Source organism: Triticum aestivum, chromosome 7D (genome assembly GCF_018294505.1).
Source record: "Triticum aestivum cultivar Chinese Spring chromosome 7D, IWGSC CS RefSeq v2.1, whole genome shotgun sequence".
In the NCBI taxonomy this organism is placed as follows: Eukaryota; Viridiplantae; Streptophyta; class Magnoliopsida; order Poales; family Poaceae; genus Triticum; species Triticum aestivum.
In genome coordinates this window covers 56,809,901-56,832,671 of record NC_057814.1, presented here as the reverse complement: position 1 = coordinate 56,832,671, position 22,771 = coordinate 56,809,901, and the positions used below count along the sequence as shown (strand labels likewise).

At 44.6% G+C, this 22,771-nt stretch overlaps 2 protein-coding genes across 2 annotated transcripts; both read right to left on the bottom strand.

The window, feature by feature from the left end:
- Positions 1-1,567: 1,567 nt before the first annotated feature.
- LOC123163697 (WRKY transcription factor 72B) lies at positions 1,568-5,465 on the bottom strand. Its single transcript, XM_044581051.1, has 5 exons — positions 5,184-5,465; positions 4,648-4,722; positions 3,775-4,353; positions 3,492-3,605; positions 1,568-2,647 (listed from the first exon to the last, which is right to left on the bottom strand). The coding sequence occupies exons 1-5, from the start codon at positions 5,238-5,240 to the stop codon at positions 1,655-1,657; spliced, it is 1,818 nt and encodes a 605-aa protein (XP_044436986.1). The 5' UTR covers positions 5,241-5,465; the 3' UTR covers positions 1,568-1,654.
- Positions 5,466-18,648: 13,183 nt separating this feature from the next.
- Positions 18,649-22,552, bottom strand: LOC123163696 (WRKY transcription factor 72B-like). Its single transcript, XM_044581050.1, has 5 exons — positions 22,225-22,552; positions 21,726-21,800; positions 20,855-21,433; positions 20,572-20,685; positions 18,649-19,729 (listed from the first exon to the last, which is right to left on the bottom strand). Exons 1-5 carry the CDS (start codon positions 22,279-22,281, stop codon positions 18,737-18,739), a joined length of 1,818 nt encoding a protein of 605 aa, XP_044436985.1. The 5' UTR covers positions 22,282-22,552; the 3' UTR covers positions 18,649-18,736.
- Between the last annotated feature and the right edge of the window lie 219 nt (positions 22,553-22,771).

Sequence of the window (22,771 nt, the reverse complement as noted above, 5' to 3'; positions counted from 1 at the left end):
ACAAATGATTTAGGCATCAGTCCATTCCATGCATGCAGTACCAAATCACTGATGGGGATGCTATAGCCGTCTGGTTGGCCATGACCCCTTTGGCGGAGGTGATCCTTTGAACGAGCTGGAGACATAGACGATGCGGTTGGTCGTGCCAGCTCCGGTGAAGGTGAGTCCAAAGGTTGACGGTTCGGTGTCTGGGTATGAGGGGATTTGTCGGCGCCACAAAGTGGTTAGAGGGGTGGCCATGTTGTGAGGCGATGTGGCAACAACGCCCACCGCAAAGTGGCGGGGTAGCTGTTGGACCGGTGGTAGAGGTGTTGGAATATCCTCTTCATGTGGATTTTAGGAAGATGACCATTTGAAGCCTTTTAGGCAGCCCAATGTTGTGCAAGAGCCCACTACCCATTTGGTTTATGACCTAGCTAGGGTGATTTTGGACTTTGCACATGAGGGAAAGGGGATGTATAGCCTCCCATCTAGCAGCCACCAAGAAGAACGACAAATCTAGGTTTAGCGTCCATTGGAGAGGAAAAAAGAAAACCAAGAGAGTGAAAGGGAGAGAGGGAGATTGAAGGAAAAAAGCTTGCCGATCAAGCAAAGGAATCCATCCCCAAGGTTGTGAAGATTATATTCACCACTTTCTCTCCTTCAAGTTGTGGTTCCACCATTTTTTGGGTGAGATTGTTTCAATCCCTTGGTCTTGCAAACCCTAATCTTGTTTTTCCTATCCAACATATAGAAATCTTGATGTATGATTGTCTCTAGTGTTACCTAGAGAAAAAACTTGTTGTGTCCCACATTTGATAATAGTGGAAGAAGATTTGGGTGACTTCGGCCCCTAGTTTTCACCCAGTTTGTTTTTTAGGGGGTGGGGGGGGGGGAGTGTGAAAGGGTTCCTCATTAAATATGGTGTTAATGTGTTGATATTACTATTGCAGTTTGGAGGAGGTTCTCTTGACCCAACCATTGTCTGAGGAGCATGTGGGGTATTGCTAGAGCTATTTTCTCCATCTATGTTGATGCATATGTTTTCTTCTGTACTGAGCAATGATCATTGAATTACTAGATGAAGTTGTCTTGAGCAACGACTAAATGAAAGGAAGGTGGTTACTTTTCGCAAAATGTATGCCCTCACAGTGGTGGTAACTAGTGTAGAGCAGTTGCATGCGGCTGTGGAAAATACACTATGCTAAAGTCGCTGTCATGTGAGAATCTATGGTATAAATTTCCCATTTGATTAGCTTTTGACATTTCACAACATAGCTCAGGTCTGGAAGTTGAATCGAACGGAACCTAAGATTACTTGTTTCCGCTGTATTTCATACCATAATTACGTGCTAATTCAACAGGAAACTGGGTCAATTGTGGCAGAGGGCGGCAAGCAATGTGGGGAGATGGGGGAAATCGGCTAGCCTAGTTACTCTCTTATCTGAGTTTCAGTTTGTCTCATATGATCACTGCACCATTTTTTTCTTGGCAAATGCAAATAGCTTGTCACAAACACAAAATCTTGGTGTGTGTTTAGGCTGTGAATGGTGAATCAATCAACACATTTTCAGCAATTATGCTACAGTCAATATATATCTACACTAAATGATCAAATTAATCCACAAACATAACTCATAACCTTCATCTAACCAATTGATGTGCTCCATGCTCTTTATATGGGAGATGTCGAAGCAGTAGCACTTGTGGAGCTTGACAGTTGCAACGACGGCTCCAACCTCATCCTGCCATTTGGAGAACCGTTCTGTGTGGCTGCCGTTGAAGACAACTGTGCCAGAAGCGCTGGCGAGCACACTGCAGTCGCCGCACTCGACGGCCCGAGCCCGAGGTGGTCCCCCCGCTCGAGCCCCTTCTCGCCTCCTGTTGTCGGCTTGCCGACGTACGATGTGATAGCAGCTGCAAGCGCCGTGTGGAAGCCTGGGTTCGAGGTAATCACCTTGGCGATCGTATCAGTGAGCATGATCGGCGCCGCCGTGCTCGTGCCACCACTTCTCAACTCAGCCGCCCTCTGTAGCACATGCACTGGCTGGTAGAGCGATGCCGCTGAGCCTTGTTGCCTTCCATGGATGCTGCTCAATGCAGCTTTGAATGTGCCCTTGTTGGGGCCGTTGTAGGACGTGCCGGACGAGGATCCGTAGCCCAGGTATGATCCAATGCCTGATGGCCACGTGGCGGCGTCGGGTAGGCTACACTCGTCGAAGCTAGAGAAGGAGAAGCTCGTGGAAGGGTACCTACTAGTGTTGTTGTTGTGGCCGTGAGAGTCGATGAAGCTGGAGGAGAACCTGTTGCTATTGCTAAGGGAGAAGGCGTGTTGCGAGGTGGCCTGCGAGGTGAGGTCGAGGGTGATGGTGGAGTATGACGGGGTGGCACTGATTGATGCGTCGCCGGCTACCGGGAGGAAGAACGGTTGGCCGGTCAGCTGGTTGGACGGGTTGACAGTGGTTGCCGTTGGGAGGCCGAACCTGAGGTCGTGGAGGCTGGAGGCGGTGGAGGGGAAGCCAAGTGAGGTGGAGGAGCCTGACATGAGCATGGACGCAGCGGCAGAAGTGGTGGATGCCATGGCGGTGGCGGAGGCGGAGAGGTGGTGGTTGTGCGCACCCTCGTAGGTGGTGATCAGGATCGACATGTCCTCCTTACATCTCTGCACCTGGGGAAAAACATAAATGCATGGTCACTTGGTCATGATGGTGACAGTAAATAGCAAAAAAATTACTAATATTATGACAAGCGTCGGCTAAAAATACCATAATTGCGAGACCTAACAAAAGGCTATCAGTTTTGCGCTAATTTGTCGCAAATTACTAACAGGAAGGATGTTGTGTTGAGTGTGTGTTCATGTCATTGAAGAAATATGAGCGCAACTACGCAAGTGTTAAAGCATCTATGATTAGTTAAGAATTTTACTTGCAAACTTGATTAGTTCAAGTGCAAATCCCTGCCACTGCTATTACCAAAGAGAAGATTGTTTTTTCTTATACCGAGCGCACAAATGTGCACTCATTTGTACATGAAGTCCTTGTGCAGCTGCTTAGAAAATCCATGCCAAAAGTTATTAAAAATCATGTAAATAATTGAGTACACACGCACACACAATTTACATCTATCTTGTCATGAAATTTCAGTTATAAATTGAACTCGCAACCTGAGGAAAAAAAAAGACAAATCATGCCACGAACACTAAGCAGTTCAAATAGGGATGTGAATGTGCATGTTAACCTACCACATTATTTGAATCTGTTATATTTATTTCTGAAGCTGGCCACTTATATTTGAAATTTTGTGGTACGTGAGAGGTATGCTACGGGTATGAACTTGGTTGCTTTAATTTTGTTTGAGAATTTTTAGCATGGATATATTTTTGACGTTAGGTACACTGATCGCCCGAGGGCTTCAGACGCACAGTACACTGATCCATGTAGTATACTGGTAGTACCAATTACCAAACATCAGTTAAGAATTTTACTTTGTGCTAATGATCATGCAAACCATACCTGCTTCCTGACGGGGCACCCTGTTGCGACCGTGCAGCGGTAGTAGGCGCGCGGACATGGGTTCCCTTTGGATATCTTTTGCCCGTACTTTCTCCACTGGCATCCATCATTCATCTGAGGCCAACAAACCACACAGATCATTTATGTTCTCTTGAAACAGGCTTTCACTCCATTTCATATACAAGGCAAACACAAATAATCTTTATAATGAATTTCCATCTCACCCATTTAACATTTCATTGTTTAGTCACTTGTGTATGTATATATGTATATATGTACGTACCGTTGGCGTGTCACACCTAGCCCTCACAGACACCCTGGCCTTCTTGGCTAGTGGCTGCTGGGCCACTTCGTCCTCCGTCTCCACGCCACTGCCGGTGCTCCTCGGGTTCTTCACCATTTTGCTCGCTGCGGCTGACGTTGTCGTCGTCTCCACGGCCTCCTCCTCGGAGCTGCCTCCAGGGCTCAACGTCAGCACATCCCGACGCACCTTCGTCTCACTTTGACCGGCTGCACCAACAGCTTTGCAGCCTGGTGATAGTTCAAGAGACATGTCTCTGCCTTCTGGATTATTAATGCCTCTCTTGATCTTTTCTCCCATGCTCTGCCTGCTCGTGCCGGCACTCGTTCCGAGGCACAAAGAGATGAACCCGGGCTCCTTGACGTCGTTGGAAAGCGATGTGTGCGCCGGTGAGCCCACAACGAGGTTCTTGCCTCGCCCTTGCTGGTGGAGAACATCGAACTGCTTCTGAAGGGATCGATGGTTCTCCACCATCCGTGACAGCATCGTCTTCAGCCTCTCGTTCTCTTTTCTCACTTCGCCCATCTCTGCCCTTGTGGACGCGATCTTGTCTTCTTGGGCCTGAATTGATGAAAGCATCACAACAGCGAGACCCGTTATTAGTTATACACTCATTGGTGAAGCAAATCACATATGATAATGCCCAGTTGGCCACTTGGCTTGGTGTGTAGGTACTATTTGACTACTGAGACTAACTAGTTTTGTACTACATCGGAAGATGAACACAATTGTATTGAAATATATACAGCTAATAGATGCAGGTTCTTTTTTCTTGAATTTGTGGGGAATTTCAGGGTAATTAAGAAATTTAAAGGTTACTTATTAGTAGTTTTAGTTTGAAGAATAATTATGTACCTCTTTTTTTGTGCTTGACTGGTTTTGCAAGAACTTGAAAAAATTGCCTTCCGAGGCTCGATGATCATCTCTCATCTGCAACACCAACATGAAAGTCGATATTAATTAGTATAAGGTGAGCAAACAGTTAATAACAGCATGAATTTATTGGATGACAAGCTATGGAAAAATCCATTTCTTGGCTTATCCACATGTTTAATTTGACTGTTCTACGAGCACCAGGATCTGCGTGGTCCCTAAAGATGAGCACCTGATTGATTTTGACATGAGAAAGAGAAGTCCCCGACTTCCATCCATTGATCAAGAACCAGAACCCAGAGAAGAGAGAAACTCAGCCTAGTCCTATCTTCCATACATGCATGGATCAAGATTCAAGAACCACAGGCCGGACAAGAGAGAAACTCAACCAAGTCTTTAGTCCTAAGTCCTAATCACTAGTCTTATCCATACTTGTTCAAGAAAAGAATCAAACTCTTTGAAGCATGCAGAAATATGCAAAGCACAAAATCAAGAGAAGTAATTAAACAGTTCTAAACCTGATCTTTCAGCCGCTCTTCATGGCCGTGAAGCTGCCTCTGGTCTCCCTTGATCATCTCGATCTCCTTTCACAGAAGACAAGCTATCTCTGTCTCCTTGGGAGCAAGGCAAACGTCCCTCCTCTTTCTAGTTTCTCTAGCCTTCCAGCCCTTTCTTCTCTAGCCCAGCACCAGCCTTGCCATGGCCATGGCCTTGTATATATAGGCAGCTAGCTAGAAGCTTAGACCATGGCCTCGACCTTCTCTTCTCTTCCACCCCTCTCTTGTCTGGACTGGATTTATTTGGCATAAACAAACGCCGTACGCCGGTGCTTACCTACGCTGATCAGGCAGTCAGCGTCAGAAATGTCAAACACAGCCGCACTCTTTGGTGAAGACTCGCAGAGAGCCAGAAAAATACATATATCGGCGGAGACTGAGATTTACGTGTGTCGAATAGGCTTCAACGTGCGCCACATGCTGCTGCTGTCTGGCCCCCTCTGGCGTTGATGAAGCTTCCCGCGAGTCCTCGTCCTCGGCGTCGGCGTCGCCTGGGCCCACTATTATAGAGCGGGAGACTCTTTCGTCAAGCAAGGAATCACTTTCAGACCAAATTTCAGTCCTGTAGGGCCGTTCGTTAGAGGAAGTTCAGTCATAATCGCTCATACTCATACAATATATATGTCTTTGATCCATGTAATGAGATTTGGTGAGGGGGAGGGAAGGACAGGGAGGCCCATGTGTCTTCTACATAAGTCAGAATTTCCTGCCAGAAAAAGTCCACTTAATTCGACGGTGTACTTGTTATTAGTAATTATGTGATTATGTCAGAGGAAAATGAATTAGACTAAGAATGGTCAGAAAAAGAATTTATTACCCAAAAATCTATTTTTAACGGAAATCACTTTTTTTAATTAAACTAATGATGTCTCGCTAGCTAGCCAGATCTATCATCAAAAACTGGGATAGAACTGCAAAGCTTGACCATGACTAGACGATAAGCACGTAGATAAATCTCCCCAGATCCAAGGTTCCCCTCTTCCACAGGCATGCACGTTCAGTAGTGGACTACTTGCATGGAATTCTTTGGGAAATCAACATATAAACACAGTAAACAAATGCAAGACCATTGACCTTAATCATGGCTAATCTCACGGGGATTAAGAAAAGGTACAGTGCTGTGATTCAAAGTTAGTTGTGCCATTTGCCTAGAGTACCGTGTGAGTATAGTTCTGGCTGCCTTTTCTGGTGAACCCACTGGTGCTCTGTGCTCTTACAGTTATCATGGATTTGGTGTTACCATTCTTTTTAGATCCCAATGCGTTGAAACCTTCATTTTTCTATTGCTTACAGTTCATGGTTCTCGTCGTCCATTTGCAACAGAGTTGATCTCTACACTAAAATTATCAATAACTGCATCCAGCATTTACCCGGCTAGAGAAAACATTATTTCTGTTAATCCAAGCTTGGTTAATTTGCCTAATTTTCCTTTTGGAAGCTGAACTGCCGTTCAAGCTTGGTATTTGAATTTGTGCACACGGGCTGGACTTTACACACTGTGTTAGGTGGCTCAGGGATTGAAATTTGCAGCAATTCAAGAGGTAGGTATAACCTTGATTTTTTAAATCAAGGTATGCATGCTTGTCAAGTTTCCTTCCTCTTCTATTTATCCGGAAGAAAAACCAAAGGACTTGTATTTTTCTAGGTAACAAGTGCATTACTAATTCAATACAATACATTCGTTAGTTGGATCTTTGTGTTTACAACCACTATATTTCAAACTTATAGGCAGTTGATTATACTTCCTCCGTTCCTAAATGTTTGTCTTTTTAGAGATTTCAAATGGACTACCACATACGGATATATATAGATATATTTTAGAGTGTAGATTCACTCATTTTGCTCCGTATGTAATCAGTTATTGAAATATCTAGAAAGACAAATATTTTGGAACGGAGGGAGTATGTCTTAGTCTCTGATATTTTTTTATTGGCACATGTGCATATATATTTGTTTGACTACGTATGAGTTGCAAGCTGTTACAATGTGACATACAAAATTGGCACTACGGTAGTATGCATTCATGCCTACGTATGGATCAGAATTTGGATGTCAACCCTTCTTTTGCTTCTTGAGGAACATCGACTCATAATATCTGAGCTCTTTTAGCGTACCCTGGTACTCCCAAAGCATACACCGGAGTACCACATGAATCCGGCCGTTCGTTTGAGAGGGCAATCCCGTCTTTTCCCAAAGGCTTTTTCGGACTTTTCTCTTGCCAGAGCACACAACCCGATTAGGATTTATATTTTTCTTAAATCCCGTTTGCCCGGCGGCGCCCTCCCCTGCCATCGCCGGCAGCATCGGCCACCGCGCTCTCCCCCCGTCGAAGGATTGTAGGCCCTGCCCTCGCTGTATCCCCTGCGATTCTTTGCAGGTGTCGCCGCCGTCCCCGTCCATCGCGTTCGATCGAGCGATCGTAGGTCCTGCAGTCGTCGTGCATGTAGTCTACAGTGTCTTCGGTCGCCGCATAAAGTGTTTGTAGCTGGTTAGAGAGGATCCTGCATATCTGAGATAAGAAATTCTGCCTCACCCGACAGTCTTACTGGTTACAGTCAGCTTTGTTAAGCATCATCTCTCGCATGTAATGCAGGACCGTAATAGCTCATACATACAGGAAGGTGCATGTTTGGTCGTGACATACCTCCTCCTGGATTGTGCTTCTTTAAGCGATATCATGCACTGGGGTGATTTAATTTTACAGGAAACACTGAATTTCTTACCTAGCCATGATCATCAAATAGTAACTTTACACATTTGTGGATTTTTCCCATTTTACATATGTTTGTACGATCTATTAAAGGGTTTCCTATTAATCTCTGTAGCTTACATAATTCCGGACTGTTAAGAAACCAATGCAAAATTAAGAGATTTGCTTAATGTGAACTAAAACCAGCTGAATTATCTATGTTACATTTTCTTTTTGCAGATGAAAAGTGCTCTAGCTACAAAAACCACAGAGGTTGAGGTTTCATTATCTGCAATCCAAAATAAGTTTAGTCATTTGAACAAAATCTTCAGCAAGGATACTCCTTCCGCTGAGCAACCGTTGGAGCCATGGTTCGAGGTCCTTTAAGGTGCCACACCACGAGGGCATGGTGATCCCCGACCAGCTCCGCTGTTGATGATGATAACATTCTTCTTGTACATGGTGTAGTTAGATTATTTTTTCTTTGATGTTGGTATTGAGCTTGTCGGACCACAATTAATGTGACGTGTAGTGAAAAAGAAAACCAGAAGCGTAGCAAAAAGGGAAGTCGGAGATATCATGCAGTTGTATCTTGTGAACATCTGGAAATAGCAGTGCCAAAATTCTTCAATTTTCCTCACTACTCTGATTCATTTGGCACCATGATTCTTGGAGTCACAGTTTCCATTTTGGTAAAGCATATCCATTGTGTGATGAGTTGGGGCTTTGTTAGTAGTTCATTTGTTTTTCGATTTGTGATGTATTATGTAAATCCAGTCCAGAGATTTGGTCAGATGAATTCAGTGTGCTGAATATGTCCATCGACGACATAATATGATGATGTTTTGTTTAGAATGGCGACTGAATTGGCATGGCATTGCTGCTAGTCTTCGCTCGGTTCATCTTTTTTGCTAACTTGTCCCAATTTGCAATGCTGAAGTTGCATATAGATCATCAGTGCAAATGATGCGATGAATCTGCTTTACTAGTAGAGTTTCATGTGAAGAATTCGAGATCTGCTCCCTCCGTCCGAAAAAACTTGTCCCTCAAATGGATGTATCTAGCATCAAGTTGGTGCTAGACACATCTACGGACAAGCTTGGGACAAGCTTTTTCGGACGGAGGGAGTATCTTAGTTCTGTTAAGATCAAGGTAGTTTCTTCAAAAAAAAAATATCTTATAAATTGATACACATAGTAGTAGTAAATACAGTTGAACGGCCATCATTACATCTGAACAAGTCTCTTTATTACATGAGTGTTGTCATCACAATTCAAATAGGATGCTCTTCTCATTCACTGTTTGATTGTTTTTTGCACTGAATAAGAACACCAGTCCAAACGTCGATCATAAACATACAGGACTCCCTGACATCATGTCTCCAAATTCTTCAGTTTCTATCTAATGACAAAAAGAAATTTTACAGCTAAAGTAAAGATTACATAAAAATCTTATTGCCCATACATAAAGTACAGATTACATAACACTTGTCTTTCCCAAATAGATGACCATTATTCAAAAAAAAATGTCTAACTTCGATTTGCTCTGCATCCATGCATTTAAAAGCTCTAGCAGGATGAAGGCTCCATCCGTGTTTACCGGCCTGGTCAAATCAACATTTCAGTTGTATCAGATAAACGGCACCAGGATTTAAAATATGAAGATTTTTCATTTCCATACATAGTATAGCTGCTAACTTTATGTTTCTCTGAATCACCATGATATTAAATGGACCATCAATCAAAGCAACCGACAAAACATGACGGGAAATACACAAGAGTCTCAGTTGATAGCTACTGATGTTTTGCTTAGCACATTGCTCATGGTTTGTCTCAGTTACTTCACTTTCAGCTTTATACATAATATATCAAAAAGACAAACCAAGAAAAGAACTGTGATATAGTTTCATGCAAGGAATAACAAGACTGAAGCAGAGACTGCTAGCGGTGGTACCTAGAATGAAGACGTGGTAGAAATAAGTATTTTTAGATAATATAATTATAATCTCATGGCTACCATCATGTCAATCTTCCTATGCTGTTCTTGTGTGCGCTTATTTTTCCTTCTCTTCATCCCCTGAATCATATTAAGCATTATAATCAGATCCTCAGTCTAGTAAACTGAAGGTCCGTGGTCCAATTATGCGAGGGGGCATTCTTGTTCAGTTTGAATTTGACCTCTTTCTTTTGATGTTTTCTCCACCCCAAGTTTCTCCTGTAATCAACTCCGATCTGACGAGTCACGGGGAACAAATAATCACAGTGGACATAGGTACAGGGGCTGGGGCTGGCTCCTCGAAGCCACGGTGGCACAATAGTTGCCGCTCATGGACCTCTCGTCATGGCATAGCCGCTCAACCTCGCCCACGGGCGGCTCGCCTGCACATACCGAGAGGATTAGAGGACACAGAATGACAAATTACCTCGAAGCCACGGTGGCACAATAGTTGGCTAATTTTTTTTAAATAATACATTTTTTATTAATTTTCATAAATATTACACTGGGTAATTTTTTTTCAAAAATAATACACCGTCGGCCTGCTGCAGGCCGATTGGACTCCAGTCGGCCTACAGCTGGCCGACTGGCCCCTGTCGGCCCACTGTGGGCTGATTGGGTCAGAGCTAATTGGCTCGCTGTGGGCTAATTGTTTTTGCAAAAAAAGTAGGCATAAAAAATATATGTTTTAAAAAATGTTAATTATGTAATTAAAAAATGTTAAACGTGTATAAAAAATGTTCCTGATGTATACAAAAAATGTACAATATATATGCAAAAGAGTTGACTAAAAATATGTTTTAAAAAGTGTTAATCATGTATTTAAAAATTGTTAAATGTGTGTATAAAAAATATTCCTTATCTATACAAAAAATATAGAATGTGTATGAAAAAAAGTTGACACCAAAAAACGGCCGATAGCTTGTTAATATGCAGCAAGTGCGACTTTGCAACCTGCATCTTTATCTTTGAATGCACATGGTCTCAAATGGATGTTAGCAACAATGTGTACACGATGGAGCCCAATGGTTTTGATGACAACCATACTGCAAAACAATCGGTTAATCTCTGGCATGGTGACATGAGTAGTGGTGGTCATCGATAATATCAGGAAGGGTGCATATATAGAATGGCGATTTTGTAGGAGCTAGCTAACCTATATCTAGCTTGGATGATCTTGGTAAAATATAGTATTGTTTAGGTCACAAAGAGTTTGGAAAGTAGAACCCATAGGGTGGTTGCAGTTGGGTCCTCCATGGAGAACAGATTGAGCACACGAGCAGATTGACATGACACAAAGAACGTGCTGTTGATAGTTAATTAATTCACTAAGTGCCAGCAATGATGAGAGGGAAGCTTCAAGTTGACGCCCAAGCTACGTCATGCTTATGTGACATGAACCAATTTTTTATGCTAGCATCGGAGATTAGCTGTGCCCTTGTTGGCTTCCTAACATGCAAGTGTCCTAGACTCGTGGTAGGATAAGTACAGATCAGAAAGCAGCACTTCTTCAGAGAAAAATTAAGGCAGAGATGATGGAATTTCTATGCTGATAATTAACCTCGCTGCAGAAAAAAAAAGTGTACCGAGCATCCAATATATACGAAGTTTCTTATAAGATAAATTACAATACCGATTCCTCTGTCGACATCATGTGGCGGCGTCTGGGGCCGAGATTTTCAATAATAACGTCAACAAGTGGAGCCTGGTAACAGTACAATCCACATGGGGACAAGGGAAGGGCTACTCATTGTCACTGGTAGGAAAGAATTAAGTAGGCAGACAATTGGGAAATTTGGGGTAAAAATCATCCAGTTTCAAACCTGTTCCTTGGCTGAAGGAGTCTCTTACCCATGCCTGGTTTTTGTATTCTTCCGTCAACTTACATGGCGTACACAGTATTGGGAGTCCTCAACTAGTAGCATGCATGTGCCAACTATTGATTGGGTTTTATTTTTCCCATTAAAATGTGCACCAGTGGCATCCGACGGTCAAGATTGCTGCTAGTATCTGAACTTTAGAATTGTCGGTATTAGAATTATGTAGGTTCATTGTAGGTGGTCCAGAGGAGGAGAAGACGTGTTTATTTCTCATGAACTGTTCGATCGCAAGTGACGTTGATTGTATGGTCAGTCACCCATTTACATTATTCTCTAATGAGTCTGAGGTTTCGGTTGTTTATTAGCTCAACATTCTCAAGTACAGTTCATGACAGATCATCAATAATAATGACAATTTGTTTCTTCAGAAGATAATATTGGCGATCGTCGAAGCCAAAATACGATGTATCCCACATTCCTAATTGACTGGATTTCTCAAGAGCAGAATATATCTTCAAACAGTTCAGTAGGCCTTTCTATATTTAACCATACCATTCTCCAGGTGCGCGCATCCTCATGGAGAACCATGTAATTATGTGTGAAATACTTGATATGAATGATGAACAAAGCATCCCCCCTAAAAACTTTGAATTCTCTCCAGGCATCGGACTTGTAGGTGGTTTTGTCAGTGGTGCATCTCCCCTCCTGACACTACCTTCAGCTTTGCGGCAACAAGCTCTTCACCTTTTCCATGGAAATTAAATCTTCTTCTGGTAATTAAGGTCACGCAGACCCTGTTCCAACTCCACGTAATTTTGCTGTCACAATTATGTCCAAATGGGTTGGCTGCAATGGCGATGGTTCGGTTTGTTTCGGATTAATTGTTTCTTCGTAGAGCCATGTGAGAGTTGGTATATATGACTTGGTAGTCCACAGAGATTAATGTAGATGATGCTCTGGCTGGAAGCAGTCGGAGACTATATATCCAAATGTCCTATTAATTTCACTATATGTCTACACCACATGTGTCTTGAGTAGACTAGATCTGGTGGCAAGTTTCCTAGGGGGTGGGGGCGCCCAAACCCATCTAGGGTTTCCCCTGGCCGCCGCCTCCTCCTCTAGATCCATCTAGAGGGGCCGGCCCCCTCTCCCCTTCCCCCTATATATAGTGAGGGGGTGGGAGGGCAGCCGTACCCCTAGCCTGGCGCAGCCCTCTCCTCCTCCAACTCCTCCTGCTCCTCCGTAGTGCTTAGCGAAGCTCTGCCGGAGAACCACGAGCTCCATTGCCATCATGCCGTCGTGCTGCTGGAGTTCTCCCTCAACTTCTCCTCTCCCCTTGCTGGATCAAGAAGGAGGAGACGTCCCCGGGCTGTACGTGTGTTGGACGCGGAGGCGCCGTCCGTTCGGCGCTAGATTGGATCTTCTGCGATTTGAATCGCCGCGAGTACGACTCCATCAACCGCGTTCTTGTAACGCTTCCGCTTAGCGATCTTCAAGGGTATGAAGATGCACTCCCTCTCTCTCATTGCTAGCATCTCCTAGATTGATCTTGGTGACACGTAGGAAAATTTTGAATTATTGCTACGTTCCCCAACAGATACGTCTCCAACGTATCTATAATTTATGAAGTATTCATGCTATTATATTATATGCTATTTTGTATGATTTTTGGGACTAACCTATTAACCTAGAGCCCAGTGCCAGTTTCTGTTTTCTCCTTGTTTTTGAGTTTTGCAGAAAATGAATACCAAACGGAGTCCAATTGACGTGCCAATTTTTGATGATTTTTTATAGACCAAAAGAAGACCACGGAGCATCGGAGTTGGGCCAGAAGAGTCCCGGGCTGCCCACGAGGGTGCGGGACGCGCCCACCCCCCTGGGTGTGTGGGCCTGCCTCGTGGACAGCTCGGGCACCTCCTTGACGTGAGACCGACGCCAAAAATTCCTATAAATACAGAAACCTCGGAAAATTAACCTAGATCAGAAGTTCTGCCGCCAGAAGCCTCCGTAGCCACCGAAAACCAATCTAGGCCCTCTCTGGCACCCTGCCGGAGGGGGCCATCATCACCGGAGGGCATGGAGGAGGATCCCGGAGGGGCCATTATCACCATGAAGGCCAAGGACCAGAGGGGGGAGGCCATGGAGGAGGATGCACAATGGAGAGAACCTCTCCTCCTCTCTCTTGGTGGCACCGGAGTGCCATCGAGAGGGGAATCATCGCCGCGGTGATTCTTCATCAACATCACCATCATCATCACCATCCTCATCTCTTTTACGCGGTCCACTCTCCCGCACCCCGCTGTAATCCCTACTTGAACATGGTGCTTTATGTCACATATTATGATCCAATGATGTGTTGCCATCCTATGATGTTTTGAGTAGATATCTTTTGTCTTTGGGTTGATTGATGATCTAGATTGGTATGAGTTGTATGTTTTACTTTGATGCTGTCCTATGATGCCCTCCGTGTCGCGCAAGCGTGAGGGGTTTCTGTTGTAGGGTGTTGCAATACGTTCATGATTCGCTTATAGTGGGTTGGTGAGTGACTGAAACACAAACCCGAGTAAGGGGTTGTTGCGTATGGGAATAAAGAGGACTTGATGCTTTAATGCTATGGTTGGGTTTTACCTTAATGATCTTTAGTAGTTGTGGATGCTTGCTAGAGTTCCAATCATAAGTGCATATGATCCAAGTAGAGAAAGTATGTTAGCTTATGCCTCTCCCTCATATGAAACTGCAATAGTGATCACCGGTCTTGTCAACGGTTGCCTAGGACAATTCCGCACACCGATCCACCATTATACCACACTCGCTATTTATAATATTTAGTAATATATTCTAACTTTATGATAATAGCACCTACTTTCATATTTTAGCTCTCCGATATCAGACAAAGTTATCCACTTCATACCCACAACGTAGTTTTATTTCTCGTTGCTAGTTGGAAGCAAACGTTCGGTGTACGTAGAGTCGTATCAGTGGCAGATAGGGCTTGAGAGAATATTGATCTTACCTTTAGCTCCTTGTGGGTTCGATACTCCATACTTATCACTTCCACCTTTGGAAATTGCTACGATGATTCCTTGCACTTGGGGATTATCACAAGCCTAAGGCTCCTGTCGGTTGTCAATTTTAGAAAACATGATCATCTCATACAACGACGTATATCACATCACGTCTTAATCATATCACATCACAACATACCCTACAAAAACAAGTTAGATGTTCTCTACTTTGTTGTTGCAAGTTTTACGTGGCTGCTACGGGAAACTAGCAAGAACCGTTCTTACCTACGCAAAACCACAATGGTGATTATCAAGTTTGCTGTTTTAACTTTCTTCAAGGACCTACCGTAGTCAAATTTGATTAAACTAAAGTAGGAGAAACAGACACCCGCCAGCCACCTTTACGCAAAAAAAGTTGCATATCAGTCGGTGGAACCGGTCTCATGTACGTGGACATGTAAGGTTGGTCCGGGCCGCTTCATCCCACAATGCCGCCGAATCAAAATAAGACGTTGGTGGTAAGCAGTATGAACATCACCACCCACAACTTCTTTGTTTTCTACTCGTGCATATCATCTATGCATAGACTTGGCTCGTGATGTCATTGTTGGGGAACGTTGCATGGAAAACAAAAAAATTATACGGACATGCAAGATCTATCCATGGAGATGCATAGCTACGAGAGGGGAGAGCATCTACATACCCTTGTACATCGCTAAGCGGAAGCGTTTATCACATGGTTGACGTAGTCATACTCTTCGCGATCCGATCATGATCTAACCGATCTAGTGCCGAACGAACGGCACCTCCGAGTTTATCACACGTGCGGCTCGATGACGTCTCCTCCTTCTTGATCCAGGAATCGGGAGAGGAGAAGTAGATGGGATCCCAACCAACACGACGGCGTGGTGGTGATGGTGGTGGTGGAGCACCGACAGCGCTTCGCTAAGCGTCGCAGGGACGAGCCAGTGGAACTACGGAGTAACGGGAGATAGAGGGGCGCCAAGGGCTTGGTGTATACTCTTGGGGCGCCCCTCCCCTTTATATATAGGAGGAGGGGTGTGGGAAACAGCCCCTCCAAGCCCTAGGGCGCAACTAAGGGGGAGAGGACCTGGACTCGAAGTCCAATCCTATTCCTATTAGGACTCCTTCCTTTTTTGCCTTCCCTAGCCACATGGGCTTTTGAGGACTTGGTGCGCCTAGCCCAATAAGGACAGGGCGCCTCCCCATAGCCCATGCTAGCCCTTGGGTCGTGGTGAACCCACTTGTGGACTTTCAGACCCCTCCGGAATTCTTCGGAACCTTCTAGAAGCTTCTCGGTATAATACCGAAAAACTGCACTTTTTTCCAGACCCCAAAATATGACTTCCCATATATAAACTTTTACCTCTCAACCATTCCGAGACTCCTCGTGACGTTCGGGATCTCATCTAGGACTCTGAACAATATTTGGTTACCACTCATCAAATATCCCAATACTACTCTAGCGTCAACGAACGTTAAGCGTGCGACCCTACGGGTTCGGGAGTTATGTAGTCATGACCAAGACACCTCTCCGGTCAACAACCAATAGCGGGACCTGGATGCCCATACTGATTTCTATATATTCCACGAAGATCTTTTATCGGTTGAACCTTTATGACAACATACGTAATTCCCTTTGTCTATTGGTATGTTATTTGCCCGAGATTCAATTGTCGGTATCTCTATACCTACTTCAATCTCGTTATCGGCAAGTCTCTTTACTCGTTCTGTAATACATCATCTTGCAACGAACTCCTTAGTCACTTTGCTTGCAAGCTTCTTGTGATGTGTCTTACCGAGAGGGCCCAGAGATACCTCTGCGGTTCACGGAGTGACAAATCCCAATCTCGATTCACACCAACTCAACAGACACCTTCGGAGATACCTGTAGAGCATCTTTATGATCACCCAATTACATTGTGGCATTTGATTGCACACAAGGTATTCCTCCGGTATCCGGAAGTTGCATGATCTCATGGTCGAAAGGAACATGTCTTTGACATTAAGAAAGCAGTAGCAATAAATTGAACGATCATATGCTATGCTAACAGTTGGGTCTTGTCCATCACATCATTCTCCTAATGATGTCTATGGTTAGGAAACCTTAATAACCATCTTTGATCGACGAGCTAGTCTAGTAGAGGCTCGCTAGGGACACGGTATTTGTTTATGTATCCACACGTGTATTTAAGTTTCGTGTTAATACATTTCTAGCATGAATAATAAACATTTATCATTATCAAGGAAAATATAATAATAACCATTTTATTATTGCTTGTATGTCATATTTCCATCAATATCATGTTCAATTCAACTCGTCGTCTGTTAACCCATAAAACACAAACACGTTTGCTATTTGTAAGTTGCCTACAAATGATTTAGGCATCAGTCCATTCCATGCAGTACCAAATCGCTGATGGGGATGCTATAGCCGTCTGGTTGGCCATGACCCCTTTGGCGGAGGTGATCCTTGAACAAGCTGGAGACATAGACGATGCGGTTGGTCGTGCCAGCGCCGGTGAAGGTGAGTCCAAAGGTTGACGGTTCGGTGTCTGGGTAAGAGGGGATTTGTCTGCGCCACAAAGTGGTTAGAGGGGTGGCCATGTTGTGAGGCGATGTGGCAACAACGCCCACCGCAATGTGGCGGGGTAGCTGTTGGACCGGTGGTAGAGGTGTTGGAATATCCTCTTCATGTCGATTGTAGGAAGATGACCATTTGAAGCCTTTTGGGCAGCCCAATGTTGTGCAAGAGCCCACTACCCATTTGGTTTATGACCTAGCTAGGGTGATTTTGGACTTTGCACATGAGGGAAAGGGGATGTATAGCCTCCCATCTAGCAGCCACCAAGAAGAACGACAAATCTAGGTTTAGCGTCCATTGGAGAGGAAAAAAGAAAACCAAGAGAGTGAAAGGGAGAGAGGGAGATTGAAGGAAAAAAGCTTGCCGATCAAGCAAAGGAATCCATCCCCAAGGTTGTGAAGATTATATTCACCACTTTCTCTCCTTCAAGTTGTGGTTCCACCATTTTTTGGGTGAGATTGTTTCAATCCCTTATTCTTGCAAACCCTAATCTTGTTTTTCCTATCCAACATATAGAAATCTTGATGTATGATTGTCTATAGTGTTACCTAGAGAAAAAACTTGTTGTGTGCCACATTTGATAATAGTGGAAGAAGATTTGGGTGACTTCGGCCCCTGGTTTTGTGAAAGGGTTCCACATTAAAATATGGTGTTAATGTGTTGATATTACTATTGCAGTTTGGAGGAGGTTCTCTTGACCCAACCATTGTCTGAGGAGCATGTGGGGTATTGCTAGAGCTATTTTCTCCATCTATGTTGATGCATATGTTTTCTTCTGTACTGAGCAATGATCATTGAATTACTAGATGAAGTTGTCTTGAGCAACAACTAAATGAAAGGAAGGTGGTTACTTTTCGCAAAATGTATGCCCTCACAGTGGTGGTAACTAGTGTAGAGCAGTTGCATGCGGCTGTGGAAAATACACTATGCTAAAGTCGTTGTCATGTGAGAATCTATGGTATAAATTTCCCATTTGATTAGCTTTTGACATTTCACAACATAGCTCAGGTCTGGAAGTTGAATCGAACGGAACCTAAGATTACTTGTTTCCACTGTATTTCATGCCATAATTATGTGCTAATTCAACAGGAAACTGGGTCAATTGTGGCAGAGGGCGGCAAGCAATGTGGGGAGATGGGGGAAATCGGCTAGCCTAGTTACTCTCTTATCTGAGTTTTAGTTTGTCTCATATGATCAGTGCACCATTTTTTTCTTGGGAAATGCAAATAGCTTGTCACAAACACAAAATCTTGGTGTGTGTTTAGGCTGTGAATGGTGAATCAACCAACACATTTTCAGCAATTATGCTACAGTCAATATATATCTACACTAAATGATCAAATTAATCCACTAACATAACTCATAACCTTCATCTAACCAATTGATGTGCTCCATGCTCTTTATATGGGAGATGTCGAAGCAGTAGCACTTGTGGAGCTTGACAGTTGCAACGACGGCTCCAACCTCATCCTGCCATTTGGAGAACCGTTCTGGGTGGCTACCGTTGACGACAACTGTGCCAGAAGCGCTGGCGAGCACACTGCAGTCGCCGCACTCGACGGCCCGAGCCCGAGGTGGTCCCCCCGCTCGAGCCCCTTCTCGCCTCCTGTTGTCGGATTGCCGACGTACGATGTGATAGCAGCTGCAAGCGCCGTGTGGAAGCCTGGGTTCGAGGTAATCACCTTGGCGATCGTATCAGTGAGCATGATCGGCGCCGCCGTGCTCGTGCCACCACCGCTCAACTCAGCCGCCCTCTGTAGCACATGCACTGGCTGGTAGAGCGATGCCGTCGAGCCTTGTTGCCTTCCATGGATGCTGCTCAGTGCAGCTTTGAATGTGCCCTTGTTGGGGCCGTTGTAGGACGTGCCGGACGAGGATCCGTAGCCCAGGTATGATCCAATGCCTGATGGCCACGTGGCGGCGTCGGGTAGGCTACACTCGTCGAAGCTAGAGAAGGAGAAGCTCGTGGAAGGGTACCTACTAGTGTTGTTGTTGTGGCCGTGAGAGTCGATGAAGCTGGAGGAGAACCTGTTGCTATTGCTAAGGGAGAAGGCGTGTTGCGAGGTGGCCTGCGAGGTGAGGTCGAGGGTGATGGTGGAGTATGACGGGGTGGCACTGATTGATGCGTCGCCGGCTACCGGTAGGAAGAACGGTTGGCCGGTCAGCTGGTTGGACGGGTTGACGATGGTTGCCGTTGGGAGGCCGAACCTGAGGTCGTGGAGGCTGGAGGCGGTGGAGGGGAAGCCAAGTGAGGTGGAGGAGCCTGACATGAGCATGGACACAGCGGCAGAAGTGGTGGATGCCATGGCGGTGGCGGAGGCGGAGAGGTGGTGGTTGTGCGCACCCTCGTAGGTGGTGATCAGGATCGACATGTCCTCCTTACATCTCTGCACCTGGGGAAAAACATAAATGCATGGTCACTTCGTCATGATGGTGACAGTAAATAGCAAAAAAATTACTAATATTATGGCAAGCGTCGGCTAAAAATACCATAATTGCGAGACCTAACAAAAGGCTATCAGTTTTGTGCTAATTCGTCGCAAATTACTAACAGGAAGGATGTTGTGTTGAGTGTGTGTTCATGTCATTGAAGAAATATGAGCGCAACTACGCAACTGTTAAAGCATCTACGATTAGTTAAGAATTTTACTTGCAAACTTTATTAGTTCAAGTGCAAATCCCTGCCACTGCTATTACCAAAGAGAAGATTGTTTTTTCTTATACCGAGCGCACAAATGTGCACTCATTTGTACATGGTCCTTGTGCAGCTGCTTAGAAAATCCATGCCAAAAGTTATTAAAAATCATGTAAATAATTGAGTACACACGCACACACAATTTACATCTATCTTGTCATGAAATTTCAGTTATAAATTGAACTCGCAACCTGAGGAAAAAAAAAGACAAATCATGCCACGAACACTAAGCAGTTCAAATAGGGATGTGAATGTGCATGTTAACCTACCACATTATTTGAATCTGTTATATTTATTTCTGAAGCTGACCACTTATATTTGAAATTTTGTGGTATGTGAGAGGTATGCTACGGGTATGAACTTGGTTGCTTTAATTTTGTTTGAGAACTTTTAGCATGGATATATTTTTTACGTTAGGTACACTGATCGCCCGAGGGCTTCAGACGCACAGTACACTGATCCATGTAGTATACTGGTAGTACCAATTACCAAACATCAGTTAAGAATTTTACTTTGTGCTAATGATCATGCAAACCATACCTGCTTCCTGACGGGGCACCCTGTTGCGATCGTACAGCGGTAGTAGGCGCGCGGACATGGGTTCCCTTTGGATATCTTTTGCCCGTACTTCCTCCACTGGCATCCATCATTCATCTGAGGCCAACAAACCACACAAATCATTTATGTTCTCTTGAAACAGGCTTTCACTCCGTTTCATATATAAGGCAAACACAAATAATCTTTATAATGAATTTCCATCTCACCCATTTAACATTTCATTGTTTAGTCACTTGTGTATGTATATATGTATATATGTACGTACCGTTGGCGTGTCACACCTAGCCCTCACAGACACCCTGGCCTTCTTGGGCACTGGCTGCTGGGCCACTTCGTCCTCCGTCTCCACGCCACTGCCGGTGCTCCTCGGGTTCTTCACCATTTTGCTCGCTGCGGCTGACGTTGTCGTCGTCTCCACGGCCTCCTCCTCGGAGCTGCCTCCAGGGCTCAACATCAGCACATCCCGACGCACCTTCGTCTCACTTTGACCGGCTGCACCAACAGCTTTGCAGCCTGGTGATAGTTCAAGAGACATGTCTCTGCCTTCTGGATTATTAGTGCCTCTCTTGATCTTTTCTCCCATGTTCTGCCTGCTCGTGCCGGCACTCATTCCGAGGCGCAAAGAGACGAACCCAGGCTCCTTGACATTGTTGGAAGGCGATGTGTGCGCCGCTGAGCCCACAGCGAGGTTCTTGCCTCGCCCTTGCTGGTGGAGAGCATCCAACTGCTTCTGAAGGGATCGATGGTCCTCCACCATTCTTGACAGCATCATCTTCAGCCTCTCGTTCTCTTTTCTGACTTCACCCATCTCTGCCCTTGTGGACGCGATCTTGTCTTCTTGATCCTGAATCGATGAAAGCATCACAACAGCAAGACCCGTTATTAGCTATATACTCATTGGTGAAGCAAAGCACATATGATAATGCCCAGTTGGCCATTTGGATTGGTGTGTAGGTACTATTTGACTACTGGAGACTAACTAGTTTGTACTACATAGGAAGATGAACAAAATTGTAGTGAAATAAATACAGCTAATAGATGTAGGTTCTTTTTCTTGAATTTTTGGGAATTTCAGGGCAATTAGGAAATTTAAAGACTACCTATTAGTAGTTTTAGTTTAAAAGATAATTATGTACCTCTTTTTTTGTGCTTGACTGGTTTTGCAAGAACTTGAAAAAATTGTGATCCGGGGCTCGATGATCATCTCTTATCTGCAACACAAACATGAAAGTCATATTAATTAGTATAAGATGAGCAAACAATTAATAACAGCATGAATTTATTGGATGACAAGATGTGGAAAATTCCATTTCTTGGCTCATCCACATGTTTAATTTGACTATTATTCTACGTGCACCAGGATCTGTGGTCCCTAAAGATGATTATCTGATTGATTTTGACATCGATCAGAAGGAGAAGTCCCTGATCCCATTCCATTCACGGATCAAGATACTCATCCAACCCGCAGGCCAGACAAGAGAGGAACTCAACCAAGTCTTCAGTCCTAATAACTAGGCGTACCATATACTCATCCAACCAAATGAACACTCGTTCAAGAAAAAGAATCAAACTCTTTGAAGCATATATATATATGCAAAGCACAAAATCAAGAGAAGTAATTAAACAGCTCTAAACCTGATCTTTCAGCCGCTCTTCATGGCCGCCAAGCTGACTCTGGTCTCCCTTGATCATCTCGATCTCCTTTCTGGCAACGTCCCTCTCCTCCTCTTTCTAGTTTCTCTAGCCTTCCAGCACTTCCTTCTCTAGCCAGCACCAGACCTTGCCATGGCCTTGTATATATAGGCAGGCAGCTAGAAGCCTAGACCATGGCCTCGACCTTCTCTTCTCTTCCACCCCCCTCCTGTTTGGACTGGATGTATTTTGGCATAAACAAACGCCGTACGCTGATCAGGCAGTCAGCGTCAGAGATGTCAAACATAGCCGCACTCTTTGGTGAAGACTCGCAGAGAGCCAGAAAAATCCATATATCGGCGGAGGAGACTGAGATTTACGTGTGTCAAATAGGCTTCAACGTGCGCCACATGCTGCTGCTGTCTGCTGGCCCCGGTTATAACTAAGATGCGCGTCCAGACTGTTGCGTACGTCGTCGAGCGTGTCCTCCTCTGGCGTTGATGAAGCTTCCCGCGAGTCCCCGCCCTCGTCCTCGGCGTCGGCGTCACCT